The 17742-nt window shown below is 44.8% G+C and overlaps 1 protein-coding gene across 1 annotated transcript; it reads right to left on the minus strand.

The window, feature by feature from the left end:
* Positions 1–894: 894 nt before the first annotated feature.
* Positions 895–17529, minus strand: LOC309526766 (butyrophilin-like protein 2). The gene is made up of 7 exons (XM_082212988.1): positions 17378–17529; positions 8156–8311; positions 6123–6446; positions 4872–5126; positions 2860–3006; positions 1664–1708; positions 895–1469 (listed from the first exon to the last, which is right to left on the minus strand). Exons 2-7 carry the CDS (start codon positions 8214–8216, stop codon positions 1459–1461), a joined length of 843 nt encoding a protein of 280 aa, XP_082069114.1. The 5' UTR covers positions 8217–8311; positions 17378–17529; the 3' UTR covers positions 895–1458.
* Positions 17530–17742: the final 213 nt, after the last annotated feature.

The raw sequence follows: 17742 nt of genomic DNA on the forward strand, positions 1-17742 counted from the left end.
AGAAGTTTTTTCCACAGCTTGGATTTTAATCTGAGCCAGTGAAGAACTCATTGGATTATAAAGATTTCCCCTTCTTGTGGAGTTCCCAGAGCTTGTATGGGAGCCCAAGGTAAGTAAACATTGCTACCACCCCAGGTTTTAAATCAGAGATAAAACCAGAGCAATTGACTGGTCCCATAAATGAAAATTAAAATGAGATTGCCATTCTGTTCAATGGGGCTTCACTCCTAAATTTGCAGCCTTAGTGTGGGTGAAACCAAAACTGACCAATAGTTGTATAGTTGGCTGTGCCACTTCTCAGCTACTTTGCTAAGACACTCCTTTCAGGAGCTGGTAGACTAAGCTGGGGGCAGTTCTGGGGGCAGGGGGAGTTTACTAAAATAGTTCAGTAGTATTATTCTTCCACAGTTCAGGTATTTTTATTTGAAGACACACACCCTCAAAAAAAGTAATACTCACAAGGCCTCTTCAAATGAGTACAGTAAATATATTCTTAAAAAATAAAGACAAAACAATAACACTTACAATACACACACACACACACATACAGTGTATATACTCGAGTATAAGCCGACCCAAATATAAGCCGAGGCACCTTTTGGGCCGCTTGTCCCTCCGCCGCCTGCCTCACTCGAGTATAAGCCGAGGGGGGCTTTTCCAACATAAAAAATGTGCTGAAAAAGTTGGCTTATACTTGAGTATATACGGTGTCTATCTATCTATATCTATCTATCTATCTATCTATCTATCTATCTATCTATCTATCTATCATCTATCTATCTATCATCTATCTATCTATCTATCTATCATCTATCATCTATCTATCTATCTATCTATCTATCTATCTATCATCTATCTATCTATCTATCTATCTATCATCTATCATCTATCTATCTATCTATCATCTATCTATCTATCTATCTATCATCTATCTATCTATCATCTATCTATCTATCTATCTATCTATCTATCTATCTATCATCTATCTATCTATCTGTTATTTGCACCTTTAGATCACAATTCTGACACATGATTTGTCCAAGGCTTTTCAGAAGGTATTTAACAAAGGTGAGATTTGAATGCAGATGACTATACTGTTGCTGCCACATTAATATACCTAGTCTGCTGCAACTATTACAGAGAGGACTATCTACAGATGCTATATAAAGGAGTGCTGCAGGAAAACAACCCTGTTCAAAACCTGAAGAAAGATGCATTGTATTATGCTGGAGAAAGAAGTGGAATCCAAACAGCAGACTGCTTCTTTCACGTGAAAGGCAAGTCTTTCTTGACTAATAAGACACTAAAATGGCTTAGAGATGTCGTAAGATGGGCTTGCAGAGCAGAAGTCCCTTGCCTTCGCAATCTGAATTGCAGAGTCCCACAGTGTTACAGTTTTCCATGTGTTTCTTGATCCAGTCACTGCATTTGCTTCAATTTGGTTTGTCACTGACATTCCTATATCATCTCTAGCAGAAACAAAGAATAATGACAGCAAGAATGCCACTGATTGCAATGAACTAAGAAATCATTCGCCTATCAGCATAATATCTAAAATATTTTTCTATGACATGCCAATGTTGAAAAGGCCAGAGCAATGTATACACCTTTCTTCCTGTGTTATTAACTGCAGTACTAACTAGCAGACTTAATAGATATTTACCTTCAGATAGGAAAAGCCGCTGGAGATATTTATTCCTTATTGCACCTGAGGAATGACAAAACAAAGGGAAACCAGAAAAGGCAAATCAGATGGGAGGAGAGGAAGAATTATGTATTTTTCTGTCAACTTTTACCCCATCCATTCCACTCTTTAGAAAATAAGGCATCTATGTCCTGGTAGCTGCTGTTTATATACTTTGCTGAAACTTCATCTAAACTATTGTAAAAGCTGTTAAACATTTTCACTCAAAGTCAAGTTGTGGACTCTTCACAGAAATGTTGTGGTTTGTGTTGCCTTTTCGCTGCACATATGCATAATTCTTGGCTTGAACTCCATGATGGTGAAAACGCTTTATGTGGCTGTAACAAGTCACAATGCTCACAGTTTCTCTGGCATTTTATTAGTTTCACTTCAAATATAGAATTTTCGCAGGTGAATTTTTTAAAAATAGTTGAAGCCAAAAGAAAAACAAATGTTGTGGTCAGGGGGAAAGCAATGCACCCAAGCACTCTACTACCCACCCCATGGCTCCCCCAGCCAGAGTCTAGACACCCACACCATAAGAGCAGTAAAACCGGGTGTTCTTGTTTATCTTTGAACTCTGGGTATCACTGATTCAGTTGGACTTGTGTATTCAGGTGAAGTCGAACCCTTGGAGAGGGGGACCTTCTCTGTCCTCCCGCAAACTCCTGTGCATGCATCTACAAAACAGCAAGCACATTTTGCCTTTGTAGTGTTTTCATCATGGCAGCAAAAACTTCTCCAGCCTAAACTCTGCAGTAGGACAGCCACCCAGCTCAAGGCTCAACGAGGAATGCCTACCTTCGCACCACCCCAGCCCAGGCACACTTCACACTGGAAGAGTTTCATCTTGAGGCAGACTTGGGGCGCATGGCTGGACTGTGTGGTAGTTCCTCTGGATTCAAGCTGAAGAAATTTAAATGCTACACCGAGCATCATCTGGTGCCTGGGTAGGCTTATTATAGGCCAAACTGAAGTGTTGAGTCCCAAAGATTGCGGGGGAACAATTATTCTAATAAATAAATTATATGCTCCACACAGATCTTTCTTGTAATGCACACACAAACACACACATGTATATAAGCTCCCTGGAGAAGTTTCCTCCCCCATATGTTTCCAAATGATATCCTGGGAAGAAAAACATGAATCCCCAGCCAATTCTTATAAAAACTGACCTTTCTTCTTTCTGCAATGAAAAAACGTAACAGCACAAATAGCTGCCAGGATAACAACGATGAAAACCGGAATTAATATTTTATTTTCTGCATCTTGTGATACTTTATTGGTAGTTGTTTCATTTCCAACACGAACAAGAGCAGAACCTGTACAGGAGGGGAAGAGAAAAAAAAGCAACATCTGGAGTGAATTGTATCTTTGGACACAACTGACTATGACAATGTGCAAATACTAAAGTCTCAGGTACAATCAAGCCACCAGTAGCTCAAAAAAGTGAGGAAGCTACAAATAATCATAAAACCACTGCCAACATCCCTTTCCTCAGCTCCACTCCTCCATCATGAATCTGTCACTGGAAGTCGCTCCTATAAAACCTCCATGTTCTGGGGCAGTACACCCCTGAATACCAGATGCAGGAGACAGATGAGAGGGAAAGGCCGTGGTCCTTGGATCCTGCTTGAAAGCTTCCTGGAGATGTGCAAATGGCAGACCCTCCAAGTGTCCCTATTTTCCAGGGATAGTCCTGGATTTATAGAAGTCATCCCAGTTTCTGATTTGATCTCAGAATGTCCCACTTTCCTTACAACGTCCCTATTTTCATTGGGGAAATGTTGGAGGGTATGGAGTTATCCAACCCCCGAACCAAGGAGATAAGTAACTATACAACCTTTAGAAGACATCTCATTAAACAACAGGGAAGTTGTTCAATGTTTATATATGTTGGAATGCGCCCTGTGTGGCTGGGGCAACCCAGTCAGAAGGGCGGGGTATAAATAATAAAATGATGATGATGGTGATGATGATGTTAGAATAGTACGTCCCTATTTGAATCTGAAAAATGTTGGAGGGTATGAAATGATTACTGCAAGGAGCAGTGTTGGATTAGCTCAAAATAAGTGACTAGCTAAGGCCACAAACTCAGGGCACTTGTAGACCATTGCTATTTTGGGTAGGATTCAATCACATACCAGGATGTCATGAACACATCTGCCCCAAGTAGAGAAATACAGCATGAGTTAGGAAGCAGTCAGACAGCTGGGAGCAGCCCCCCTCCCCTCCTCCTGACAAGGAATGGAATGTAGATAAGGTGTTAGCAGAGAGTGGAAGGGAGAGAAGTCAACTCGCTTAAGAAGCACAGGAAGACTCAGAAAGCAGGAGGGGTAGCATTTCTTCACTGGAAGAGGAGGCAATTAATCCCCTGAGCCCAAAGAGTAGACGTATGGGAAAGGTATTAGACAGGAAACAAATCCAGAGACATAAGGGTCATAGGTTCAGGATATTCTGCAGAACCAGGAAGCACTCCTCAGAAGGGTCAACTGACTCGTAAGGCACAGGTGCTTGGTTAGACGTCCGAGACTAACTGTTTGTATCGCAATAAATCTTCTAGCTAATTACGACTTGCGTGCTGTGTTATCAAGATGGCAGCCTGGGCTCTTGACACAGGAAATTCAGGTTGCTCAGTTAAACTTAATCTGGAGCTCTTGCATAACAAACTCACCCACCCCACAATTCTGACTTAATCTGACAGGAAAACACACCAGAAAGTGTGGGATAACGATTGCTTGATGCAACATCATTGATTGCTTAACATCCCCCCACACAAAAAATCAGGATGAATGCTCAATAAACAGGTTCTCTAGAAGTGACCCCAGTACAGAGCAGAGACTGGGCTCTGGGCTCCAAACATTAAACCCACCAATCATTTCTTTCCAATTCACCCCTCCCCCCAAAACACATTCCCATCTAGATTATTATTATTTTATTATTCTTTATTTATTAAATTTGTATACCACCCTTCATCCATAGATCTCAGGGCAGTTCACAACATAATCAAAATCACAACCAGTTTCCTGTCAGTTAATTTGCTCTCAAAATACCCATTCCCCACCCAAAAATCTTCCACTACAGTACAAGTTAAAGTTGATTTTCAGATGGATCCAAGCCAGTGTCACTGCCATGGCTTTCTGGACAGTTTAGTCTGTAGGCAACAAGACATTTTTGTTGAACTCACCCTGGGGATTATCACAATTTGTGTTGTTGTTCAGGATGGAGCAGCATATCGTGCCACTGTCAAGAGACTGCCGCTGAAGAGTACTGATGAGAGAGAATGAACCATCTTCATTTTTCAAAGACACAAGTTTTGAATTGTGAGTCAGGTTGGTTCCATGGTCACCAAACCAATAGAGCTGCCTCTGTGGATGCCCTCCTGACGCTGTGCACACCACAGTGTCCTTCTGGATTTTGATTTGAGGTTCAGAATACGGTGCTGGAAAATATGTAGGTGGTAACTTATTTAATCAATTTAATTAAAATACTTCTAGCCCCACTTTGCATTATGAAAAAGAAGCCAAAAGTGGGTTACAATATCAGTAGTTAAAAGCATAAGAAAGTCCTATTCAGAGCAGACACATTGAAATTAATGGACATTACAAACTTAAGTTCATTAATTCTGTTGAATTTACTTTGAGTAGGACTTAGTTGAAGACATCTCATGTACATAAACAAAACCACCAGCCAACCAAGATAAATTATGGCCTTTTAAACTCTCTCTCTCTCTCTCTCTCTCTCTCTCTGTGTGTGTGTGTATGTATGTGTGTGTGTGTAGGGGTGGTATTATTTTTGTTTGTTACTGTGATATGTATTTTTGTGTTTTTATATCATAAACTGCCCTGTGGTCCTTGGATGAAGGATGGTATAGAAATAAGTAAACAAACAAGCAAACAACTGACTGAAGAAATCTAAAATAACATAATAAGCTCAGCAGTCAACAATTCACCACAAAGCCTCAGGAAATAGTTCAGTTTGTTAGTGTGTGGTGTTGATAACACCAAAGTTGCAGCTTCAATTCCCGTATGGGACAGCTGCCCATTCCTGCATTGCAGGGGGGGGTGGACTAGATGATCCTAAGGGTCCCTTCCAACTCTATGATTCTGTGTAATAAATAGGCCTTTAATTGGCACTAGAATTTTATAAAGGTTGTCACCAGCTTTATCTGGGGTGGAACAAAATTTTGCAGCCAAGTACCTACGTATGTAAATAGAACAATAAAGAAATTGTTCCCAGACTATTATGGACCACATTCAACTAAAGGTCATTATTTTTTCAGAAACAGAACTGGGTTTGCTATATGTTTAGAATGCCCACACTTCCTCCAATATGCATTTTCATTACTTTAATATCACCTTGCTTTTGACACCAGCCCCAGCCCATGCTCCATCAAACCAGAGTTCTTGATGTCCGTTGTTCATTGGCTTAAACTTACCAACAACCTTTAGATATATAATTTTGTTGTGATCATCTCCATTAACAGCTTCCAAAAAAAACTTATAATGTCTTTGGTCAGATATTTTTACTTTGTGGACACGGAGGATAACCGATTGATTTATCACCATCAATGAAATTCTTCCATTGTCAGTAATATATTTATTTCTTATTGAGTTGAGGTCACTTTCGTTTGGACAACTTGTCTCATTATGACAGAACTTCACTGTTGCATTTAGCATTGCTTTGTTGTTCTCACATGTAAGGTTAACGGCTTTCCCAAGTGCTGCAATAACATCTTCGACACATGTGAAATTTGGGAATTCTGAGAGAAAATGGGGTGGGGAGACATAGCAAATGCATCAGTTGATTCAAGCACTGAAACAGGCGATTAAAAGGCACTATTATGTCAGTCAGGGATGGCTGTAGCTCAGTGTCAGAAGCAAACCAGCAGTAAATCACAACGTGAAAGTTGGAATTAACTCTTTATTACCAAAAGTATAATCTGTACAGGAGTGTCAGGCCTAATAAGCACAGCGACTCATCTCCAGTAGGTCTTACTCCTGTGAAGCAGTTGTTGAGACTGAAGACCCCCACCTCCCCACAGCTGCCAAAGTCCCCTCATCTCTGGGATTCCCCCCCCCCAAGCAATCAGAGACTGCACCTGTGTGCCTGTCTTTGCTCCTTCCCTTTCATGCCTCTCCTGGTTCTGGGAGATGGGTGGGGGATGGGAATTTGCCAGAGCAGGAGGGAAAGACACCTACAGTATGACTCTTCACCAGCCTGACTCATCTCCACCTCTTGGCCTCTCTGATGGAAGCTGTAGTCCACAACATTTGGAGGGAAGTTTAGTAAAGGCTGTTTTAGCCCTTGATATAAGGATTGTACCCTAAGGCTAGCAAAAAGTACAATCCTAAGGCATCAGAAAGCTGCCACCAGTTAGCGTAAACAAGCCTTTCTCCACCTGGAACTCCCATCCTTTTTAAGAGATGCTGGACAGAAAGATGAGACTAATGCTGACCTCCAGAAGTTAGACTACAGCTCCCATAATCCCTCACTGTTGGCCATGCAGGCTGGTACTGATGGGAGCCGTAGTCCAGAACACCTGGAAGGCATTAATTTGGGGAAGAAGGAGTCTCATTGGTGCTTACATTTGAGTATACATGTATAGGCTTGTACCATAAAATGCTGAGTGGGTTTGGGCTGAACATCTTACTCCTGTACAAATGCATGTCGGAGTATAAAGCTGTGGGAAAAATAGTAACAGGAGACAAGCTAGAAGGGAGTTGAATTTATAATACTCAATCATTTAAATCCAGTTAGGAGCACTGGCCAGGAAAGTATATAATCCATCACCAACAGCAATAGGTAGGGAGCATAAAGTAGCACATAAGGACCACTTTGTATCAGTAGCGTAGCATGGGTTGTCAGCACCCGGGGCAAGGCAAGTAATTTGCGCCCCCTAACCCGTGGATTTGCGCCCCCTAACCCTAACCCCCAGATGTTGCGCCCGGTGTGGCCGGCCCCCCCTGCACCCCCCACGCTACGCCACTGCTTTGTATACAATCTGCAAAGCACAACCCATGTTAGCCATTGCTGACAGCAGAGCCTGTGTTCCTCAATATATTGTGGGACTCCACTTCCATCATTCCTAGCCAGCATGGCCAATGGTGAGGGATTATGGGACCTGTAGTCCAACTTCTGGAGGTCAACACCAGACTCATCTTTCTGCCTAGCATCCCTTAGAAAGGTACGCATGGCAAGAGAATTTGCACAGCTGTACTTAATCAGGATGTATGCACCATGGCTGTAGTTGTACCAAGATTTATGTAATATTACTGAAATACAGCTCTCATTGTTCAGAAATGTGCTTAATAGCTCAGAATACCTGAACACAGAGCAGCTGATACATACGGTATTTTTAGTATTGAAAGCTGGGGCTATCGCCTATCCCTGTGCAATGAAAGGCAAAAGTAAGAGAAAAAGATAATTCCAAAGCACCCCACAGTCACCAATGGAAATAGGAATGCTTACCATTAGATCCCTGAGTGGTTACTAATAGGAAGCACAGAGGTAAGAGCTGGAGGGATGCCATCGGGACGATGTTGAAATAGTGCTACAGGCCAGCCCCACTGCTGGAAGAGGTTTCTGACACCATGTTGCACACCTGAAAAAGACCTCGTTGTTCACCTGTTGAGAAAAGAGGATTTGTGAGAGTCCTTCTCCATTTTCATGCAGTTGAAACGGATTTGAAAGAAGACCACTTCCAACAAAGTCCTTCACATTCTACCTCTGAAGTTGATTCATCCTTTAAAAAAAACCAAAAAAAAAACCCACCAAAAATATTGCAGAACAAAGAAGATGTTGGAGAAGTGTGAAATCACTTTGTAACAGTAGTGAATGGTATGGAGGTGCTTACCTGACCTCCCAGCAGGTTAGTCACTGCCATCACAATGCAAATGCACCAGCAAAGCCAGTCTGGTGCTCTTGCAGGTATGTCTGCATTGTGCTGCTCTCTCCTTCCCAGTAAGTGGCAGTGACTCGCATTTTGGGAAGTCAGGTAAATGTCATCACCGCATTGTCTGCTACTGCTTCATAATATGAAGGGACTGGCGATCAATCAGCAAGCATGAATGTGACTGGGTGTCAGTCACAGAAGGGAGTCTTCCCTACTTCTTGCGGAAGGGAAGAAATTCCTGGAAGGAGGCATAAAAAACAACAACTGCTCATATATTTGAAAGGTACCCATTGGGGATGGAGGCCTTCAAAATCCAGTGGGGCACAGATATTTTGGCCACGTCATCCTCTTGCATTGATTTACAGTGATTTCTGTTCCTATCTACAAACACATGATATCATCTTTCTTCAAGAAACTTGGGCAAAAGAGGGCGCTATGGTTGAATTACAGGGTTTTACAAGTTACACTCAACCAGCTCTTAAAACTGCAAAGTATGGAAGGCCTAGCAGAGGGCTGGCGGTGCTGGTGTCAACCTCTCTTAAAGTATCAATTCAACAGTGTCCCTCGGGGACCACCCCTAATTTTTTACTGTTGTCCCTTTCTGAAAGTCTCCTGAGAAATACTTATTGTCTCTGCGTGTACATCCAGTAAAGTCTTGTGAGGAACTGAGATCATACTGGGATATTTTGGCCACGTCATCCTTTTTCATTAAAGCACTGTTAAACCCAGTGGTTTTTTTTCTGGGGGGATGCATACCCTTAAACATTTTGTGAATTTACGTTTGGCCTCATTGAGGGGCAGTATTTCAATATGAGTAGGAAAATGAGACTACCCCTAAACATTTTTTTTAGGAAAAAAGCACTGGTTATGAAGGAAGGTGAGGACAGGTGACCTCACCTAGGCCCGAAGTCACCCCCCCCCCAAGCAGGCTCAAAGCTTCTCAAAGCTTTTCAAAATCATTTTCTCAGCAGCTAAGCATCAGAAACATTCCGCTTGCTGTAACTAAAAAGATTGCAACAAGGTAGAGAACAGAGCCTATTGTCTTCTCAGGCCTTTCTCAGAACCACATTGCAACTTGCTTTCTCTCCGGTAACCATGCCAAAGCACAAGAATGAAACTACGGGAACACTCTGAAAACCCCCTCACCCCCTTTCCTGTCAAGAGTCCACAATAGTTCCAAGACAGCTTTCTGTACATGCTCAGGAACCTCAACATGGGGCAGGACTCCTGAGGGAGGAGAAAGGAGGAGGGAACTGGAAAGGGGTATATATGCTTGCGCACATGATTGTAAACTCGTGCATGCTTTTTGTAACTTATCACACTTGCTCCTTCTACCAGTTCATGGATGGTAGAAATAAAAGCCTTTTCTCCGAAACTATTCCTTGAGTGTCTGTTGACTCCCACTTCCCTTTCCCAGGCGCAATATTTTTCCCACCCCCTTTTAAACAGTCACAGCTTCCCCCGAAGAATCCTTGGGAGCATAGTTTGTTACAGGTGCTGAGAGTTCTTAAGATAACTCTACAGTCATACCTTGGTTCTCAAACAGAATGCATTCCGGGACTCCGTTCAACTCCCGAAACCATTTGAAAACCAAGGTGCAGCTTCCGATTGGCTGCAGGAGCATCCTGCAGCCAATTGGAAGCCACACTGGACGTTCGGCTTCCAAAAATTGTTCGAAAACCAGAACACTCACACCTGAGTTTTGATCGTTCGAGAGCCAAGGCGTTTGAGATCTAAAATACAACTGTATTCCCTTCACAGAACTACAATTCCCAGGGTTTCCTGGCAAGAGGGATTAATTGTTAAACCCCCCTGTGAAAGAAACAGGGGAACAAGCTACAGTTCCCAGAATTCTTTGGGGAGAACCACGACTGGTACAACAGTGCTCTGTGGCCGCTGTCTACCAACCTCAGTGCGGAACCAACATTCATATAAAGGCTGCTCATATCCAGCACGTAGAAACATTGCCAAGCACAGGCCTCCTCTATGCAAATGAGGTGGCAGCGACCTAAGATGGCAGAAGATGGCTGTATGGCTTCAGACTACTACAGGTAGGGACCCATTTTGAAATTCCCTCTACACTATTTGCTTACATTCCCTGCTGAACATGAGGTTCTTTATTTGCTCCAGTGGGCAAGAGGATGGTGACCCAACGAGACCCAAGAGGCTGCAGTCCAACTCCCTACAATTTAGACTTTAGGTTATCATGCTATAAACATGAATAACAACAATTCCTAAGGTTTGAATCCCAGAACACTAGCTCTGAAGCAACTTCCTTGCCAGAAAAAAATAGCATAGGTCCATTTTGCTATTGAATAAGGATCTACCATGTCATTATCTTTTCAACCAACAGAGGGAGTGCTGCTCATATCTTACAGACAAGACAAGAGTATCCTGTTCACAGTTCCTTATCACCAGTTACCAACTTTGCAACAGGAATAAACATGAAAAAACAAGACCATATCTGCACTGGATGCAGATTTCTGGTATATTGCTGCATGCCACCCCAATCTCCAAGCGGTATGAGAGCCCAGGAGTTCTAGGATGGAGGGGCTCGCAGCATTAACACCCCAAGAGGGTCTTGTTTCTCCCATAGCGGCAGCCTCAGATTCAAGCAGAAATCAAATATTGTGCTCTACTTCTCTGGCTCTCCAGCCTGCAGCTTTATCTCTAGGTCACATCACAGCAAACTCTGCTCTCAAACTATCTAAGAACTGAAAGGGGAATTCCACCCAGTAATATAAATACAAACGATAAGATGCATGAAAACAGAAAAGCAGGAAATTCCCATAGAGCCCAGCTCCGAAAATGCACAGCATTTTTTTTAAGACAGATTGTGCAGGAAATCCTGGCCTTTGTCCTTGACCTTTTTGGGCAAATGTCCAAAAATCAAAAGAGAAACAAAAACTGAACAGGCCAGCTTTGGGTTTTTATGCCCGCTTGACCTCTGTGACCGAACCTGGTTAGGAATATACAGTGGTACCTCGGGTTACATACACTTCAGGTTACAGACGCTTCAGGTTACAGACTCCGCTAACCCAGAAATAGTACCTCGGGTTAAGAACTTTGCTTCAGGATGAGAACAGAAACAGAGTGGTGGTGGCATGGTGGCAGTGGGAGGCCCTTTAGCTAAAGTGGTACCTCAGGTTAAGAACAGTTTCAGGTTAAGAACAGACTTCCAGAATGAAGTTTTTAACCCGAGGTACCACTGTACATTATCCTGATTGTGAGGTTTGTCACTCAGTTCGGTCTTGTGTAGCTGGATCAAATTGTGCACGTCCTCTGATAAGAGGAAAATGCCAGCGCAGTAGTAGTCAAATTCTGATTTGGGACTGTATTCAGGGCAAAAAACCCCCACAACCCAGTTAAAGGCTTCCCATGCCACAAACCTAATCTGGCTCCTCCCCAGCCCAGCTATTGCTTAAAACCCTGCTGAGAGCCCTAGAGTCCTGCTCCTGCCTCTATCCACCTGGCCCAGGGTGGGTCCTGACAGGTGCTATAAGGACTGCTGCTGCCGCTGCTCAGCAGAGAGGGCTTCTTCTTTTAAATTGCTTTTAAATTGTTTTTTATATCCTTTAAAGTTTTTTTTTAAAGTGTTTTAACTGTTTTTAACTGAGTTGTAAGGGCATTTTGTGGGATGTGCCTGGGAGGAGAGGAACAGGGGAGAGCGGGCGGCGGGGGGGGGGCAATAAAAGTGGTTGCGGATAGAGGTACTGGCGGAGGAACAGGAGTGCAGAGGAAACGGACCGCCCCCAGCACCACTATTCCGGTAGGTTGCTATCATGGCAGCCCCCCTGGACACATGCTGCGCACTGCCCCCACATACCACGCCCCTGGGAGGCATGCCACGCCCCCGGGGGCACCAGCCACGCCCCTGCCTGCTCTCCGCCCCCAGTAGTGGAGCACGCAGCTTCGCCACTGGGTAGGGGGAGGTATGGCGTGGGAGGAGGGGCAGGCCAGGTAAGGGGCATACGGCACAGGCAGTTAGTGACCATGCCGTGTGCCAACCCCCCCTTTAACCTAGGGAATTGTTGTTGTCATATCAGCCAGCCCTCGGGTCTGCAACTGCTGCTGTTGAGTGCCAGGTCTGCCCAGAATAAAATCTCCCTCATCCATGATCTGATTATGGATGAGGAGGCTGATCTGGCATGTATCACTGAAACCTGGGTGGGTGAACACGGTGGGCCCAACTAAAGAATCATGGCAAGAAAAATTGATGGACTATGCAGAACTGGCAAAATTTACATCTAAGCTATGGGACAAGGATAACTGTGACTTTAAGGATGAATGGAGAATCCAAAGACTGGAACTGAGGGAAATCGGGGGGTGGGGTGGGGGGGGGTTCTGTGGGGTGGGGGAGGAAAAATGGGGGGGGGAATAAGGATATGTTTTTAGATAATATGTCTTGTTATAACTTTGAATATTTTTTTTAAAGGTACAGTACAGTACAAAACAAAAAAACAGGGTGGAGTGGGTCTCACCCAGCTGTGCCCACCTGGGTACTCAGTACAGCATCAGGCCAGACTCAAGGGTCGAGGAGGGGGAGCTGCTGTGGTCTATAGAGTCTCTCCATCTCCAGACTCTCTGTCCAGTCGGGTGTGTGGGTGTTCCTGGTGTTGGGCAATTGGGACAGATAAGGGATTCTGCTGGTTTACCACCTGCCTTGCTGCCCAGCAGTCTCCCTGTCTGAACTGACTGGGCTGGTCTCAGAGGTGGTGTTGAGGACTCCCAGACTACTGGTACTGGGAGACTTCAACTTCCATGCCCAGGCAGCTGGTTCTGGGGCGGCTCAGGACCTCATGGCCCCCATGACAACCATGGGGCTCTCCCAACATGTCACTGGCCCAATGCACACGGCAGGCCAGGCTCTGGACCTTGTTTTCTCGACTGGGCAGGAAGACAGTGATTTGAAGGGGTGGGACATAGACATCAGTCATGGTCAGATTACTTTCTGTTGAGATTTATCGTATTTTTCGCTCTATAGGACGCACCGGACCATAGGAGGGGGAGAACAGGGAAAAAAATTCTCCCCCTCTCTGCTCAGCGCCCCTTCAGCGAAGCGGCAGGAGAAACGGACCCCCTTCCATTTCTCCTCCCGCTTCGCTGAAGGGGTGCTGCGCAGAGAGGGAGAACTGTGCAGTGCCTCTCCAGCAAAGCGAAGCCTGGAGAGCAAAAGGGATTGCTGTGCACCGACCCCTCTCGCTCTCCAGGCTTCAGGAGGCTATCTGCAAGCCCCCAGAGCGCAGCGGGAACTCCTGCTGCACTCCAAAGGCTTGCGGATAGCTGCCTGAAGCCCCCAGAGCGCAGCAGGAGTTGCACAGCCATCCCCAAGCTGCGCAGCACTCTGTATCTCTATTCTGGCTTCGGGGACAGCCTCTGAAGCCTCCGCAGGGCAGCGGGGTGCCTTCACCCCGCTGCCCTGTGGAGGCTTTGCACAGCTAACCCCAAGCTTTCGGCTTAGCCGCGCAGCCTGCATTCGCTCTATAGGACACACACACATTTCCCCTTAGTTTTTGGAGGGGAAAAAGTGTGTCCTATAGAGCGAAAAATACGGTAGGTTGTCAGCACCTTCTCCCCTCCACAGAGGCAGGGGATCTATTAGCCCTCGGAGGCTGATGGGTCAAGTGGGATTCAAAATGGCTCTGAGGGGTTTTCTGGCTGATATGACTAGCACCCCTGTTGAAGCCCTGACCGACCTCTGGAACACCAGGCATTTGACTGATTTAATTGACATCTGATGCCCTTTTAAAATGTTTTTTGGGGGTACAGTTATTGGGCTGTTGTTTTTATTTTTATTTTATGTTTTGTGGTTTTATATTTTGATTTTGTTCTGTGAAATGCCCTGAGATCTCTGGAATATGGTGGTATATAAATTAAATAAATAATAAACAAACAACCACCACCATAGGAAACATAAGGAGCTGCCTCATACTGAATAAAACAATTATTCCATCTAACTCAGTGTTGTTTGCACCGACTGGCAGTGGCTTTCCATGGGTTCAGGTCAGGCACATTCCCTACCTGGAGATGTCAGGGATTGAACCAGGGACCTTATGCCTGCACAGCAGAAGATCTACAATTGACCTATGGCCCTTCCTTTCAAGTCTGGTCCTTAGCCAAGCCTTAGGGGATGAAGAAAATGAAACCGAATCAAAACAGAAATTAATTTTGGCAGGAATGGACACGAAGGATTAATGCTGTTCTGTTAACCACAAGTCAAACCTCAGGAGAGAGGCATGTTACTTGTTAAGGAAGGAAGTTAAGAAACAAAGCCACTTGAAAAATTGAAGATGCTTAAAAAAGATAATGCTGTTTCTGGGAACATAAAACTGAAAGACAAATTCCACAAAGTGCATGAATTATAGTGAAAACTGATGCTGGCCCCAAATTCCACCCTCTAGGTTTGCAGCCCCATTCACAAGCTTCAAAAAAGTCCAGGTGCATTCACACCCCATGGTAGTAACGAGGATGCACCCCTGAAACTCTGCATGAGGTATGGGGGTGTCCCATGGCTCCTCTGCAGGAGGTGAGCTCTTTTGTCTCCATGGGTTTGGGGGATTCCATCTGTATCTGTACCCCCTATGCAGTCTAATGGAGTGAGGCAACTCTGTTAGATTGCATGGGAATATTGAGAGAGGCAGAAGCCTTATTTTTTATGGTAGAACATTAGAGGGAAGTTGTCTTACTCCTCCTCTCCGTTATTTTTTAAAAGCTGAACAACTTGAGCTGATTAATTTTTTTAAAGGAAACGGGGATATGTACAAGGAAAATGCAGAGCTGTAATCTGGGGGAATTAATATAAATGTTAATCAGTTAAAGCAAACATTTGCTAACTACATGTAACAAGTCCATCCTCCCTCCATTACAGTCCCTCAATTTTAGCTCTTCTGGACAGTGCTGCCTTGTCTGCAAGATCAGCATATGGATCTGTTGGCCATCCAAGGCCAATCAGATTTTTACCCTGATGAAGAGAGAGACCTTCTGTTGAGTGCTCAACAGCAATAAGCACACAAACAACCAGACTCTCCCAACCCAACAACAACAATTAGATAAAGAAAAGGGCTCTTGAGATGACAGTGCTGTAAGATCTGCACCATCTTCACCTAAACTCACGTGTAGAGGCAAAGGGACCCCTGACTATGAAGTCCAGTCGCGGCTGACTCTGGGGTTGCGGCGCTCATCTCACTTTATTGGCCGAGAGAGCCGGCATACAGCTTCCGGGTCATGTGGCCAGTATGACTAAGCCGCTTCTGGTGAACCAGAGCAGCGCACGGAAACGCCGTTTACCTTTCTGCCAGGGAGGTACCTATTTATCTACTTGCACTCTGACGTGCTTTCAAACTGCTAGGTTGGCAGGAGCAGGAACTGAGCAACGGGAGATCACCCTGTCGCAGGGATTCAAACCGCCAACCTTCTGATCGGCAAGCCCTAGGCTCTATGGTTTAGACCACAGTGCCACCCACGTCCCTAAAAACTCAGGTGTAAAAATGTGCAATTAAGCCATATTTCTTAAAGACACTGCAGCCTCCACTGCATTTTGTTTTCAGCGGAAACACGACCCTGGATGAGCACCTGGAACTACATGGGATCTTGGGCAGAGTTGGCTCACAACCTTTGTATCATTATGAAGTCCAGTTTGATCCAGGTACAAAGTTAGATAAGCCATTCCCATGTAAACAAAACTCAGTGGTCTCCTCATGCAATGCAGAGTATGCTCTTCAGCAGCCGCCTTATAATAACTGGCTAGCCTTTGCCCTACAGGGCAAATAAAAGGCTTCAGGAAAAGAAACCCTTTCATTTAGGAGATGAGCATTAATTCAAAGGATGTTGTCTTCAAACTCAGTTTTCCTCAAGGCACAGCTATTAACATGAATGAGCATAATTAAGTCAGGCCCATTCATTTCAATGGGTCAACTCTAAGTCAAACTGATGTGAATACCAACCACTCCATGTGCAGTATTTGCACCCTAAGGGGCAAAACTGTCACGTTGCAAAAACAAAAAAAAAGAAGCATCCCTTCCGGGTAATCTGTTTTGCATTACTTTAGGAACGGGGGTGGGGGGGGAGAGTTGTTAAGGCGTCCAATCACTTTCTTCCTGAATCCCGCCCCCCCTTCCCTGCCAACTATGGTTCTCTGGAAGAAACTCAATCAATAGCTAAGCTGTGCATTAGTTCTTGGGAAAGGGGAACTCCGTTGTGTACAAGATGAGACTGAGCCAGCATGAGTTTGGCCAAACTGCGGGAGGCAGTGGAAGACAGGAGTGCCTGGCGTGCTCTGGTCCATGGGGTCACGAAGAGTCGGACACGACTAAACGACGAAACAACAACAGCAACTGAGCCGAAATCAGTGCTGGCATCCAGCGAGGACACTCCAGGCATTCTTAAACTGCACCTGGAGGCGATTTTGAGTAGGGAAATGGCTGGCAAAGGAAAGGGACTCTGCTGTCCCCCGCAGCTCCCCGGCTCCCAATCCAGAATCTGTTTTGGATTTAAAGGAAAGCGGACAGCGTTCATCCCGAAGTACACCCTCTAGTAGGCACCCTCAGCATAGCTGTCAACTTTTCCCTTTTCTTGCGAGGAATCCTATTCGGAATAAGGGAATTTCCCTTAAAAAAAGGGAAACGTTGACAGCTATGAATCTTGACGCCATGCAGCCTGGATCGGATTCTCCCACTCCGGATTCTAAGCGCTGTCGTTGCAAGAGGAACTCGATTTCGCTCCAGCCTCGCAAGACCTTTGCAGCTTTCTCAAACGGGCGACCGAAGCCAAAAAAAAAACACCACTGGGAAAAGCCTTACCTGAGAAGTAGAAAGCGCGAGCATCAAGAAGCATGCAATCCCCGCTTGTAAGCCAGAAGCAAGAAGCAACCGGGCGCGCGCAAAACGAAAGTAAAGGAAAACAAACACGGAGAAGTGCTTTCACTTCTCGTATGAGGGATTAAGTTCAATGAGTCCACCCTCCCGGAAATAAGGGAATTGAGCATTTGGGCTACCCACTTTCACCCCACCCCACTTGTTTCACATCTCGACGACGTGTTCTGGGCTGGATCTAGACACATCAAAGAAGCGTTTTGGTTAAACCCGTCGTTAACGTTGAATGAGAAATCCGGTTGGCAAAAACAGAACTCCACAGCGCCATCTGGTGTCACAAGTGTTAGAATGCG

This window comes from Podarcis vaucheri, assembly GCF_965113315.1.
Source record: "Podarcis vaucheri genome assembly, chromosome: 2".
NCBI classification, from domain to species: Eukaryota; Metazoa; Chordata; class Lepidosauria; order Squamata; family Lacertidae; genus Podarcis; species Podarcis vaucheri.

What these genes read in the sequence shown, in the direction of transcription:
- LOC309526766 (XM_082212988.1), bottom strand. Translation starts at nt 8,216, where the DNA reads ATGGCATCCCTCCAGCTCTTACCTCTGTGCTTCCTATTAGTAACCACT. An exon ending in AACCACTCAGGGATCTAATG is followed by an intron (nt 6,447 to 8,155) that starts GTAAGCATTCCT and finishes ATTTTCTCTCAG; the next exon opens with AATTCCCAAATTTCACATGT. An exon ending in TCATTGCAGAAAGAAGAAAG is followed by an intron (nt 1,709 to 2,859) that starts GTCAGTTTTTAT and finishes GTCATTCCTCAG; the next exon opens with GTGCAATAAGGAATAAATAT.